The sequence below is a fragment of the Pteropus vampyrus genome, unplaced genomic scaffold, assembly GCF_000151845.1.
Source record: "Pteropus vampyrus isolate Shadow unplaced genomic scaffold, Pvam_2.0 Scaffold50, whole genome shotgun sequence".
NCBI classification, from domain to species: domain Eukaryota; kingdom Metazoa; phylum Chordata; class Mammalia; order Chiroptera; family Pteropodidae; genus Pteropus; species Pteropus vampyrus.
The window spans coordinates 1,939,026-1,952,916 of NW_011888831.1; the positions used below are offsets into that span (position 1 = coordinate 1,939,026).

At 50.4% G+C, this 13,891-nt stretch overlaps 1 protein-coding gene across 3 annotated transcripts in view; it reads right to left on the minus strand.

Annotated features, from left to right (window-relative positions):
• PITPNM3 (PITPNM family member 3) overlaps nucleotides 1-13,891 on the minus strand; it is a 94,443-nt gene that overhangs the window by 76,088 nt on the left and 4,464 nt on the right. Inside the window, exon 2 of one of the 3 annotated variants that reach the window (XM_011359759.2) lies at nucleotides 52-147. The exons of the other annotated variants lie outside the window; for them this stretch is intronic. Coding sequence (XP_011358061.1) covers nucleotides 52-147 — 96 coding nt within the window. The remainder of the gene's footprint in view (nucleotides 1-51; nucleotides 148-13,891) is intronic. 3 annotated transcript variants of the gene reach the window in all.

Consider the following 13,891-nt stretch of genomic DNA (forward strand, 5'->3'; position numbering starts at 1 on the left):
TGCTTCCACAAAGGTTCCCCAACCTATGATGGGAAGATTGGGTTCACTCACCTCTAGCATCAAAGAATTCATCATCCGAGCTCTCTACAGAGTCACCGAGGACATTTCGAAGGTGCCAGGGGGCACCGCCGCCCGGGGTAGGGCCACCTGCCAAGGGGAATACACCTGTTAACTAAGCCCGATACCATGTTCGTTCCAGCATGAAAGAGGTAAACCCAGACCATTCCTGGACCAAGGGCCAGTCAGCGTCCTTCACGTCCCTGCCCTCTCCCTTCCAGTGCTCAGGACCTCACAGAGCACTCCCACCACCGTACTTTCATTTAAGCCCCAAATACCTCTCTGAGACAGCTCAGCGGGACAGCAACAAGCGTGCCCATTTCGTATGCTCTAAAACCGAGATCATGACAGTCACTCAAAGGCGTCACCACCTTATGATGTCACCGTCTCAAAAGGAGACCTCAAAGTCTGCCAAAGCAGGGGAGAAGAGCACAGAAAATCACGCCCAGGCATAAAGGCTTCTTCCCACAAGTGACGCATTTCTGCGCACATTTCATCGGCCAAAGCAAGTCACATGGTAATGCCCAACTTCAGTAGGGTTGAGGACAGGAGAAGCAGACATCCTGATGAGTGCTAGTAATGTCTACTACACACAGCATGTGCAGGCCAGCCCAGGATGGCAGCCTCCAGGAGAGAAAAAGGGGGACCTGAGCTTGAGCTCTACCCTGTCTCTGCCACTTATAACCCCTGTGGCATTTCCCTTTCCGTATTGCAGCCTCAATTTCCTCATCTATAAAATATCGATAACAATCAATCTTGAGCTCAAAAAATCAGAAATAATGTGTGCTCAGCACCTGTACCTCAGGAGTCTCAGTTCTTGTACCTCAGGAATCTCAGTAATGGCAGCTGCTATTACTACTATCTATAGAGGCCAGGACGTGGGGCTGAGGGGTTCTCCGGAGCAGGCAGGAGCAAGGACACACAGAGAAGGTGGCTCCTTCCCTGAGCTCTGCCCTAACCCACCTCCTGCCCCAGAACCAGAGTGAGGAAGGCCAGAGACAGAGATGGGTTCAGGAGCCTCTCTCCCCACCCCCCATTCCCTGGTCTCCCTCTGCTGGGCACTTTGGGACTCACATGGAACCAGCTGGTGCCCAACACATCCGTGAACCTCTCCACATGCTCCCTGGACACAGGAAACACTGGGGATTGCAGATAGAGTAAAATCTAATCGTAAAAATTAAAATTATAAAGATGTTAGAAGAAAATTGACCTGGTAATTTTCCTGAGGAAATAATCAGAGAAGCACACAAAGATAGAGGTGTGCAGGTGGTCATCTTGGTGTTTTGGTAACAACCAAAAAAAAACTGAAAGAAATCCCAGTGTCTATCTGTAGGGGAATGGCTGTACATTCAAATGCAGTCATAAAGGGAATTCTTCGCAATTGTTAGAAAGGTGGTCATGAAAAGATGCCCATGGAATATGGATTAGGAGAAAAAAATGCAGGTAGGTCCCAGAATAGTATGTTCCTTTTGACCCCATTTTTGAAAAACATACTTACATCTGCATACTGAAGGTATGCGAAACATGTTAGTTAAGAGCTCAGGCTCTGAGATTGAAGCGGCCTGGATTCAAGCTCAGGCCTCACCTCTTAGACGCTGTGATGTCAGATGAGTCCCTTCACCTCTGTGTGCCTCAGTTTCCTCAGCCATAAAGTGAGGATAGCACAGACCTGCCACATGAGCATGTTGTAAAGATTAAATAAAATGCCTCAAAGCATTTAGCACAAGGCCTGGCATATAGCAAGTGTTCACAATGATAATTATTGTATAAATATATTTACAGATGCTTTAAAATGTCTGGAAAGACATGCACCAAAATGTCAATAGAGATTATCTCTACCTAATAGAATTTGATAAGAAGAGACAGGGAAAACTCAGCTTTTATACACTGTACATGTAATTTTATGTGACTTAATTTTTTCAATTTATCTTACTTTTTCAGTTTATGATGCACATTTTTTAATACGTCTACATCTTTAAAACTGAGGTGCATCTTATATGATGGCATGTCATAATTGGCATTGTTTAATTTTTTTCTCTGGGTATAGAAAATAATCGTGTATCTTATAATGGATTGCATCTTAGATTCAATAGAAAACACACACGCAGTGTTCATCTTCCCTGGGGCTTCAGCCCTGGCCACCAGACACACATGTCCTATCTCTAAAGAGACTTGATTTCCTGTATCAGCAATACCCTTGCCTTAGTTTCCCTATGAGAAAACTGACAGAGACTGTCCCTTGAAACTTTTCAATTCTAACTGATGTTTGAGGAGCCCATCTGGTACACAGTAGATGTCAATAAACGAGTGAGAGGTAGGCGTTACCCCTAGCCATGGCTAGCGTGCACGTTATGATGCAGTCTTGGGATGACCTACTGCAGCCCCCGTTCACCATGCTCTGTCACCCTGCAGCATGCCGGCACTGCTCTCTGCCCTGAGCCCAGATTCCAGAACATAAACTGGTCCTGAAGGGGAAGGCTAGCCCAGGGACACAGCCTTCCTGCCTGTCCCTCCTGCCCCACCCACCATGATCTGCCAAAAACACACCTACCTTGAGCACCATGGCTTGGAACCATGCAAGAAGCATGTTCTGAGACATAGAAAAGGCAGAAGCCACAGGGAACACTGACCTGGGAGTCACCTCTGGGTGCAAAGCTGGGTCTGTCCCACATTCCTCATGGGAACCCTTTAAATTTTGTATTCTCACCCACCAGTATGGATAGCACGACAGTCTGGTAAGCAATTTTCTACCCATAGGCCCTGGGTTTACTGCAAAGGAGTTTGAGAATCCAGATGCATCACTGCTGTGTATTTCTAACATGGATATAGGACTGTTTCCTAAATGAATGTGGAGGGAGTTCTAGCTAGTACAATAAGACAAGAAAAAAATAAATAAAATGTATACATATTAGAATGAAAAAATACATAAAGCTGCCTTTATTTTCAGTTGGCATGACTGTCTATATAGAAAATAAAAACTCTACAAAATCTATAAAAACACCCCACTGGAACTAATAATTGAATATAGCAAGATTTCAGAAAACAAGGTCAATATACAAAGTCAATTGGACTCCTATACATCAGCAATTAACAACTAGAACTTGAATTTTAGAAACTAATACCATTTATAATAGCACAAAAATAAATAAATAATAATAAAAAGAAGTACTTAGGTATAAATCAAATGTATGTGGAAGATTTCAATGACTCAAAAAATACATCACTTAAAATTCTTTCTGAGTTTACATTAATTTTATATATTTCTCAATCGACAGATACTAAAGGTATAAAAATTATCACACATTCTATATTAACATGCAAATATCCCTTGCTGTCCAAACCTATTCCATTCCATTCCTAAGAGGGAAGAGTTTGGATAGTCAGGACAGTCATATTACCTTCATCTGTTTGATTCCTGAGTTTTGGGTGGTGAGCAGAAAGAATTTAAGTGGCGACGGGTATATCTGAAGATTTATCCGAGTCTATTTGGCTCCTGAGTTTGAATAGCAAGAGTTTGAGGAGAAGTTCCTGGATATGGTGGCCCTCATACCTGTACAGCGTACACTCCACCCAAGAACAAAGACAAGGACATTTCTGCCAACCTCCCCTCACAAATGTGCTAGAGCCTGAGGAAATGAGGAAAGTCTTAGAATTTGTCCCTCCTTCACCACCCCCACCTCATTTATCCCTTCAGGCCACCGTCATCCTAAGTCACTGCAACACAGATAACATGTGTCATGGGCGGACCATCGTGGGAGTCCCAGCTGGGAGAAGTGGGCAGAGGGAAGGCTGCAGGAAGGCCAGCTCAGCTCCATTTGAGGGAGGTGTTCTCTCAGCTAGTGGTGGGCAGAAAGGGAGAGGCTTTGGGGCGTCAAAGGGAGCTGCCCATCCCACAGGCGCTGTGTTAAGTGCTGGAGACATCAGGATAAATAAGAGGGACAAGATGGGGCTCTCACAAAGCTTATATTCTGCAGAGAGCCAGAGGAGACAGACCCGGAACAAGTAAGCAACAAGGATAATTTCATTCATAGAAAACAGCAATGGACAGAATATCTTGGGAGGGGTGTGAAGGGAAGATCTTCTGAAAGGTGTCAGGGGACTAGAAGCTTGAATAATGAGAAAGAACCAGACATGCTAAGTGTATATGCACACATGCCCCTGCACACACACACACACACACACACATGGGATGGATGTGCAGAGCCCATGAGTAAGAGCCTTCCAGGATGAAGGAACTACAGGGCAAAGTTGCACACATGAGTTTGGCACGTTTGAGGGACAGATAGAAACCCATGTGGCTGGAGGTAGTGATGGAAGCGGGAAATAGGTAGAAGAGGAAGTAGGAGAAGAAATGAAGCCAGAACAGTTGGGTGTTCCCTGTCATGGATGGGAGCTCAAAACATGTGAGTTTTAAGGTTCCAACCCCCAGCCAGAATCTATAACCCACACACTTCAGGAAGAGGGGGACACAAATGCCCAAGAGGGTCAAGAAGTCTCCTGAGGGGCAGGGAAAGTGTAGTACAGGTCAGGTGTGCTTAAGGCCACACACAGACTTGAGAGTCAGAGAAGGTGGGCACCATGATCCCAGAAGAGTAAGAGCAAAGGCCCAGAAGCTCAGTCTCCTTGAGGTGGGTCCCTGACCTACACCTCCCTGCATTTTCAGTGTCCAGTATGCAGTCCCGGGAGGAAGAGAGCCAAGAAGAGTTTTTGGCTCACAAGAGAATTAATAAAAATGATCTGCTGAGTAAATACAGCATGCCAGACATTCTGCTAGCTGCTTCATAGGTATTATCTATCCTAACCAAGCCCTGTGGAATGGATATCATGAATCCCCATCTTATAGCTAAAGAAATACTCAGAGATGGGAAGTCCTTTGCTCAAGGTCATAAAGCTAATAAGTGATGGAAGCAGGATCTGAACCCAGATCCACCTGGCTAAAAGGTTTGTGCTCAGGATTATTATGATGGGTGCTTTGTATCGGTACTCAGGGAGGGGGTCCCAGGTCTCCTTCTCTCTCTTGGCCAGTAATAACCCTCTCACCTGCTGCTAGGTAGCTGGGCAAGGCGCAAGGGGCCAGCCCATGGCTGCTCTCAGTGGCCCAGCCCTGGGGGCAGCTCTCCCAGTTCTAGAACAATCCACCCACTGGATCTGCAGATTAGTATCTGGGTATCCTTGTGCCTGTGTGAAAATCTAAATGTGTGTCCACATTTCTTGGAGAATGTGAGCCTCCCCAACCAGCCACTCCCCATCCCTGAGACACACACTTGTACACAGGTTCTCATGTACTCTCTCCCTTATTCTCTTTCTCATGCTCTCTCATGCTCACTCACACCTCTCTCTCTCTCTCTCCTCTCTCTCTCTCTCTCTCTCTCTCTCTCTCTCTCTCTCACACACACACACACACGCGCGCGCACACACACACACTCTCTCAAATCAGCTCCCAGCTATGGGTGAAATCTCAGCAGGAAGGTTAGAGCATGGGTTTCAGAGCTACACAAAGCTGGATTCAACGCCACCACTTCCTAGTCTATGACCTGAAGCGGATCGATCTCTCTGAGCTTTACTTTCTCATCTGCAAAATGGGTATCGTAGTTCTTACCTCACTGTTAGATTTAACAAAGACCATTCACTAAAGTATTCATCACACTGCCTGGCGCTCAGAAGATAACACCACTCATCAGCTGCAGGATCAAGGTTCAGGCTCTGGCAGCCTCCTATGCCCTGTGGGGCTTCCAAGCAGCCTCCAGGGACCCTCCCCAAGACTGCAGATTTCTTTCTGTGCCCTCTAAGACCCAGCCTATACTCTCCAGGAGGCTGTCCTTCTGTCTCACCTTCACTGCCACATTTATTTAAAACTCTAAATCAGGATAAAAGAAAAAGGGGGACTATCTCCCCACTTCCCCAGCAATCCAGAAAGAAACACATGATCCTTCACACTCCATGATACCCTAATCTCCCAGCAGAGCTCCAAGCTGGGTCCTGTGGTGGGACGGGCTGCTGGGAGCCATCTCTTCTCTCTCCTGGTCCATCTACCCACCACCTGCAGGTCCACTGTGGTCTCCTGGACCTTGTCACAGGCCTAGGTCTCTCCAGCATGGATGCAGCCAAAAGTCCTGGCTTAGGTCATCTACTGTACACGCCCACCTTCCCCACCACAGCCCTGGCTCCCAAGGACACAGGAATAGGCAGATGGACAAAAGGCCGGGAGCCTGCCATGGGTGCTCTGCTATATACCGGGACCCTAGGCGGCACCAGCTTGGGGGCCAGAACCCCACCAGAGAAGAGAAACCACCCTGCTCTCAGGTGTCCAGTCTGAAGGGAAAGATATGTCACAGTGAGGAAAACTCTGGCACAGTAGAGTGAGGGAGGCAGGTATTGGCCGACTCTTCCTGGGCCAGACCTTGGGCCAGATGGTGCCCAAGAGGAAGGAGTTGGGAATAGAGCTGAACTAGATTAGTCTCTGCCTCTGGGATGCCAGCCTCGGGGCCCAGCCCTGTACCACCCCTGCACAGAGCACAGGACAAACAAAGAGTGGGCAGCCTGGCCCCTAGGCTAAATGCCACAAACCCAGCATCCCATGCATGTAGACAGCACTTCCCTGAGGTGGAGACCCAGCAGGCTGGAGGGGCCAGGAACCTTCCTGGGGGAGGGACAACCTGAGCCTCAAAGGGAAGGGTGGGCAGGGTTGGACAGGCTGAGGAGGGGTGAGAGGGAGGAGAGACATGGGTCAAAACAATCGGGCCATTTCCAGGAGAAGCTGGATCTAGAACTTTCTCCTCAAGAGAAGTCGGGCTAGTCAAAGCAAAAGAAGGGACAAGGGTGTCTGCTGTGAAAGCTACAGCCCTGCAGGTGTTCAAGTAATACCCACCAATTCCCAGATCTCCAGGGGGTCATAGGCACCTCTGAGTGGGCCAGGGTGGACTGTCTCATGCTGGGCCTGCTGTGTGTGACTATGGCCACAACTTCTATGCCCAGCCTTGCCTAAGGCTGTATATGAAACCACGGCCTGGCATTCCTGCTGGATTCAGCAATCTGTGCCTCAGAAGAGGAGAGGGGCCAAGGAACAGAAAAGTACTTGGCCACTTGGCTGCAGGCTTATTCAGGCACACCCATATCTCCTCTTTCTGTCTTTGTCTCTGTCACACACACACACACACGCACACAGCCCCACACAGCCACACACACACCACAGCTTCACACACAGCCACACACACACACACACATAGCCTCACACAGCCACATACACAAACACACACACAAACACAGCCTCACAACACACATTAATATCACATTTCTCTGCTCTTCAGTTCTGACCTGGAGTCCCTGGGGTCCACATGCAGGATGTAGAGTATAAGACACACAGAGTCTGGGTGAGGCTCTCGTAGGTAGGCGGGGTGTCTCTAAAGGGCTCCCTCCTCTCTGCCCCTCCTCCTGGAGCCTAGCCCTCTGCCTCTCTGCCCCCTCCTCCTCTCTCACGTGAACCACTGTCCCACTTGAGGCTGGATCAAACCCCAGCTATGCCACTTATCAACTGATGATCTTAATAAATGTCACTATACGCCACTCTGCACCTCAGTTTCCTCCTCTGTAAATTGGAAGTAATAATAGTACTTACATAGGGTTGCTGTGAGGATTGAATGAATATTGGAAAAGCATTGAGCATCATGCCTGGCACTCAGTGCTTTATTTAAGAGGGTTTGTTAAATAATATAAATAATCATGGTTATCCACGGGCCTTTCTTTGGTCCTTTTCTATGTGGAAACTCCCAAGCATGGGTCCCTCTCTTCCTCAGGCCCCTGGAATGGGAACCCAGAAGGCAGAACAGGAACTGCCTTCCTCTCCCTGAGGCTGGAAGTGCCTGTCCCCTGACATTTGTGGGGCACTCCTGGTGCATGGCTGATCCCTGTCTCCTCTCCCTCAACATAGCTCCCTGGAGCTGTGTCTTGTGTGCCTCCCAAACCTTGAGCTATGTCCTAAAACATCCTCTGCTTGTGCCTGCCAGAGCACCTATCCATAGACTGGGCCCAGTCCTGCCTGCCCCATGGGGCTATGGGTTCCCCCAAGGCAGACACCTAGTAGAAATCCTCTCCAGACCCATAGCCTCTTCCAGTTCAGGGCTGGGCACAGAGAAAGCTCTTGTTATGTTCAGCATGGCCAGACATGGGGTAGATCTCAGGAGGACCTCCTCAGGGAAGTTTCCCATAGGGCACAACCTCAGGCCCCCACTCTGGATCAGGATGAGTCTGGGGACCAAACCGATCCAGGGTCAACCAGGCTATGCTCAGACTTCAAGGGGCTATGGGGCCACCCAGGGAGGGATGAGAGGCCAGGAGATGCTGCTTCCAGAAAAAGGCATTATTGAAGGAAACCAGTGCTGGTTGGGGATTGGTTGCTATAGAAACACGTCCTAACTATCTCCCAAACTGCTGTATGCGCCACTGATGAGCTTGTGTGCTGGGCTGTTTCAGGGGACATGCCGGGAGCCCCAGAAGGGCTTGTCTGCTGGGATTCCCAGCACCTGGAGCTCAGATTCTGAAGGACACAGGAGGAATCCAGCATCTGGGGCAACCAGGTAGCTCCATCAGTCCAGGGATGGACTCAAGGACTGAGGCTAAGACTCTAGTCTGCAGAATTATTCTGAAATTAGCCACAGCCCCAACCTTGAGCTGGCCACAGATCAAGTCACAACCGTGATCACAGAACAAGCTGAGACCCAGCCACAGACCAGGCCACAACCCCAATCTCAAACCAAGCTATGAAGCTGACCACAGACCAAGTCACAAACTAAGCCTTGACCCAGTCACAGACCCAGCCACTAACTCAGCAACCCACCAAGCAATGACTCTAGCCACTGACTTCAGCCTAACCCTGGCCATAAATGGTACTGGGCACAATCAAGGGTCTGTATCAAATAACTTCAAGGATATTTTCACAGCTAACACTAACTTCTGTACAGCACTTCCCACCACTGCCAGGCATTTGCATGGCCTTCACTTCCTTTTGACTTCACAATAGCCCAGTGAGGTCAATAAAGAAGAGCCATGATCCCCGTTTACAGATGAGAAAAGCTAAGTTCCGAGGAGGAATCTGACCTGCCCACTGCCAGGCTCCCTGTCCCCGGGGTGGGCTGGGTGGGGTTAGAGTCCCTGTCTCCCAGCAGGACACAGTTGGCCGAATCAATTGCTTTGGAAAAGATGTTCTTTTTGAAGACCTGCTGGTATCTCATAAATATGCCATTTAAATACCCATTAATTACTTTATTTGGGAGCTAATTAGTGATTAATAGCTTTGGCTATCTATTGTACTTCCATTTGCTCTGCCAATTCGGCTCCCAACAATTCCGAGTTATTTGGAACAATTCTCCCAAGCCCCAGATGTCCCCCCTCTGTCCCTTCAGACTCTTGCTCCGTAAGGAACTTTCTCCTGCCTCTAAAGGGAGCTCCCATAGCATCTGCTACTGATGGCTCTGCCACCTGCAGGAGGGTAGCAAGGGGGAGCCCCCAAAGAGGGCCCCCTCAGCAGCTGCAGGAAGATATTCCTTCCAATCATCCCACAGGGAGCCGGGAAAGGAGGTTGGGAACCCAGGCACCCAACCAGGGCATGGGGAGGCAAGGTTGGGGTCAATGCTGAAGGCTGTTTTGCAGACCCCCACCTCAATGAGCCAGCCAGCTTTTTGAGAAGGGCACCAAATGCTACCATCAGCCTGTTGCAAGCAGCAGCAGGGGAGCAGCCCCACACCCAGCAAGGACCTAGGTGGGCCATTCGTACCACTGGCCACTCAGATTGCTATTGAGCAAAGATGGGGCTGCAGGCTGCCTCTGCCCCCAGGCTCTCCATTTGGTGCTAAATCCCAGCACCTGGAATTGCCAGCCGGGGCCTCAGAGGCAGGGCTGCCTAATATTCTCATGGCTGCTCCAGATTACACTGTACGACGAGAAGGAAACAAACAGGCAGCAAGGAATAAACACCCCCCACCCCCACCATTCACTGGGCAGTAATGGGAAAGCTGAAAATAGCTTTTTTTACCACTAGGGATGATTCCAGGGTTGCTCAGCTGGGACCAGCCTCAGGGAGGCAGGAGGCGGGAAGTGGGGGTGAAGAAATGAAAAGGAGGCCACAGGGCTATGGGAGGTCGAAGAGAGTTTTGATCAAGAGAGCAGTGATCTGCACCATTCTGGAGCAGCCCAGAAAATGTCAGAGGTGTGTAAGTGATGATGCTCTAAACCTCCCAAAGACAGACTCCTAGAACAGCTGCCACCCCTGTGAGCTCACGGTTCGAATCCCGCACACCTAGGTCTCTCCCCAAGGAGGTCAGGAGTGCAGGCGTGATGTGCTCAGCAAACACTGAGAGAGAGCCAAGCAAACACGGCATCAGCAGCAGACGGCTCAGAAGAGGCCTCTCCATCCACCAGAACTCAGTGCCCCTCCCAGACAGAGCCGGACGTGTTTCTATTTTTGCTTTCAACCCTTGTTTGGCATCCCCAGCTAACAGACGGCTACTTCCCCTCCCTTCAGAATAACAGGGCATCTGGGAAGGGGAACACCTCCTCACTGGCCTCCCCTGCCCCAGGTCTGCAAAGAAACAGACTGACCCTGGCAAAGAAGGATGAGGCCCTGGACACCCCCAGGCACCTTCCTCTGGCAGGACGTCAGCAAGAGAAGAACCTCACTAACATGCCTAGAGAACAGCTTGACACCAAAGAACTCTGGTTTCCAGATGCAAAGGCACCAGCCCCCGCCAGCTCTAGCTGCACACGCTGACCCCGCTCCACACAGCCACAAAACCTTCCCCCCAGGGTCTGGAATTCACCCCATAGTCAGGCCACAGCCCAAGCCCCTACACGCCATCCTCCACCTTGACCCAAGCTCTGATAAGGCTACAGAGGCTCTCAGCCTGGGTCCAGTCTGAGCCATGTCCTCATGTATAAGTGAACCTCACAAATTCAGCTCTGAGGAGAGCCTGGAGGAAGCAGGGTGTAGCCCCACTACAGGAACCCAGCTCCCACCCCAGAGCTGCTGCCAGGCAGGAGGCTCCCCCACCCATCCACCCTCTCCACACACGACCCCCATGGGGGCTGGTGGCCACACAGCTGTGCAGGCCTCCGCAGGCAGACGTGGGGCCCTGGAGGTGGCATTTACCTCCGGAGTGACTCACTAAGGCTCCCATTCCTTTGTGAAAGGGGGTGCAATTTAGCATTTTCTTTCTCCTTAGACAACAAGAATTTTAAAAGCGAGAGTGTAGAGATTTGAGGGAGTGGGTGGGGAACTCAGATCTCATTTGATTTCCAAACTCATTTGTTATACATTCTCTCCTCCCCCCTCCTCCCCCTCCCCCCTTTCCTCGGGGGCTCTGACCACCCCCTTCCACAGTGGCTCCTGGCTGCAGATCTGGTGATGGGCTGGGGCCTGGGGCCCTAGGAGGCACAGCTTTCTGTGTCCCAATCCTCAGCATTTGTTCTCTCATCCCCACCACCTCTGGGAGGGTCCTTATGAGGTATGAGAGCGGGGAGGTGAGGCCTCTTAAGGCACTGTAAAGCCAGCAGGAGAGAAGCCAAAAAAGGAGCAATGTTAGAGCTGGAACAGACTTTAAAGCTTATCTTGAGACCCCCCCCCCCAACTCTTCTCTTCCCCTTCTTTAACAGATGAGGAAACTGAGGCCCGGATGGGCTATTAAAGGTTAAACAGTTACAGGGCTGGGTCTCTTCTTTCGTAACACAGTTTGACTCCTAGGAATGCTGACTCTCAGAGTAGAAGAGACCTAAGTTCTAATTTCAGTTCTGCCTCTAACTTTATGTGTGATTTAAGATCCAGACACAACCTCTCTGAGCCTCAGTTTTTTCATCCATAAAATGGGAATAACTTCAGCCCTACCTCAAAAAGATGGTGTCAAGCCACGGGACAGCAGAGTGTGCTGAGGACTGCTAGCAAAAAACGAAGCCCAATTGCTCCCAGGCTAATCCCTGACCCATCCTTCCTTCTCTCAAGCCTGGAATCACAGAGAATACCTGGGAGGCAGCTAGGTTCTACTGGGAAGTCCCCAGTCCTCGAAGTTGCACTGATCTCTGGGTGTTCACACCCTGTGTCCTTAAAGACACCAGACCTCAGAAAAGCACCCTTCGCCTTTCTGGCCTCAGTCTCCCACCCTGCACAATGAACACATAGGACTGGAAGACCTCCAAGCCTCTTCCAGCCATGAACTATCATAACATACGGAAGTATATGTGAAAACATCGCACTTTCTGTCCAATCTCACATAAATAAGGACCCAGCAAGGAAGGGGTCTAGCCATGTCCTTACACTCTGTGTCCCACCAGCTAACAAGCTGCCTCCAATTGGGACAGGGGTTTCTGGGCCCAGGGTCACATGCTTGAGGTGGGGCCTTCTGTTTGAGCTGCACTGTCTTTGACTCATCTAATCACACCACAGGCATGACTAAGAGGCCGCAAAGGGTCTCAGACTGGGTCCTGCTAGGGCCTGCTGGGGCCTGCCAGGTTTGCTGAGATAGGTAACTCAGCCAAGGAACAAGACACCTGCCCAAGCTCCAGCACTTCCCCGACTGCAAGCGTGTCTCCAGTCTTCCTGGGGGGAAGTTTTAGGGAGGCCTTGAATTGGGACATTGGCATCTGATTTTGCCCCAGTCTTCCCCCCCGCCGACACCGGAGAAGGTGAATTTGTAATCCCTTTGCAGAATGTGATGTCCTTCCCAAGATACATTCCAAAGTAATCCCGGCACCCTGGGCTTGGGAGTTTCTCAAGGATCCTGTCTCAAATCCCCTGGCACCAACCAGAGTCCTGAGAATCCCAGTGCTGGTTCCTTTCCCTAGCTTCCAAACATTCCCTCCTCTGAGAGATCCAGACACCTGTCCTCACCCCTGAGAGCCACAGAGCAGGGGGCCCAGAGGTCTGGCTTTGGGATGATGAGAAGCCAGCTGACTCAACCGAGCGAAGTACAAACCGAGGCTCCGAAAAGTCAGGTTCTAGGCCCAGCTCTGCTACCACCTTTTTCTGTGGTAGTGGCCACATATCTACCCCTCCCCAGGCCTCAGTGTCCCCCTGTTGACGAGGGGGACATGACTATCTGGAAGTGTCCTCCAGCTCTGACACTGTAGGATCAGTGTTTTACTGAGTCATATTACGAGGTTTGATATACTCCAGCCATTGTCTCCTCCCCTCAGAGCAGAGGCCAACACCTGGGAGCAAATAAACTGGTTCCTCCAGCCTGAATGGCCCAGCCCTGTAGCCCCAGCCCAGCCTCTCCTGACAGTCCTGCCCAGCCTGAGAGTTTCCAAGACCCTCTTGGCAGCTCACTCTGTTTTTTCTTGGATGGGGCCTCCCACTTGCACTGCCCCTTAGGCTGGCAGATACCCCCGCCAGCCTGCTAGAGAGCAGAGGGTGGGCCCAAGGAGTGTAGAGACGAAGGGAGGGGCAATGCAGCTGGCAGGAACTAGAACAAACTCTTCTCATCCTGGCAAAGCCTCTCTCCACCCTTCCAGGAGCCCTCGTGTAGCAGCCAGAGAGACCTGTCGAGACACCCAAATCTTACCGTGTCATTCCTATCTTCGAGGCTCTCCAGAGTTCCTTTAAGCCTTCTGCACCCCTCTAGGAACCTGCCACCCCAGCCAGACATATTTCTCCACCCTTGGACACCTCCTGTCCACCCACTTCCATTCCCACCTGGCAGCAGTCCCTCCACACTTACGTCTTTCTCATTCCAACCTCCTAGTCTTTGTTCAAACTATTACCCCCACCTGGAAGCCTGCACCTCTCCACCTTCCTATCCAAATTCCACCAGCCTTTGAGGCCCAAGTCCTAGAGAAATCCAGCCTTCACTAC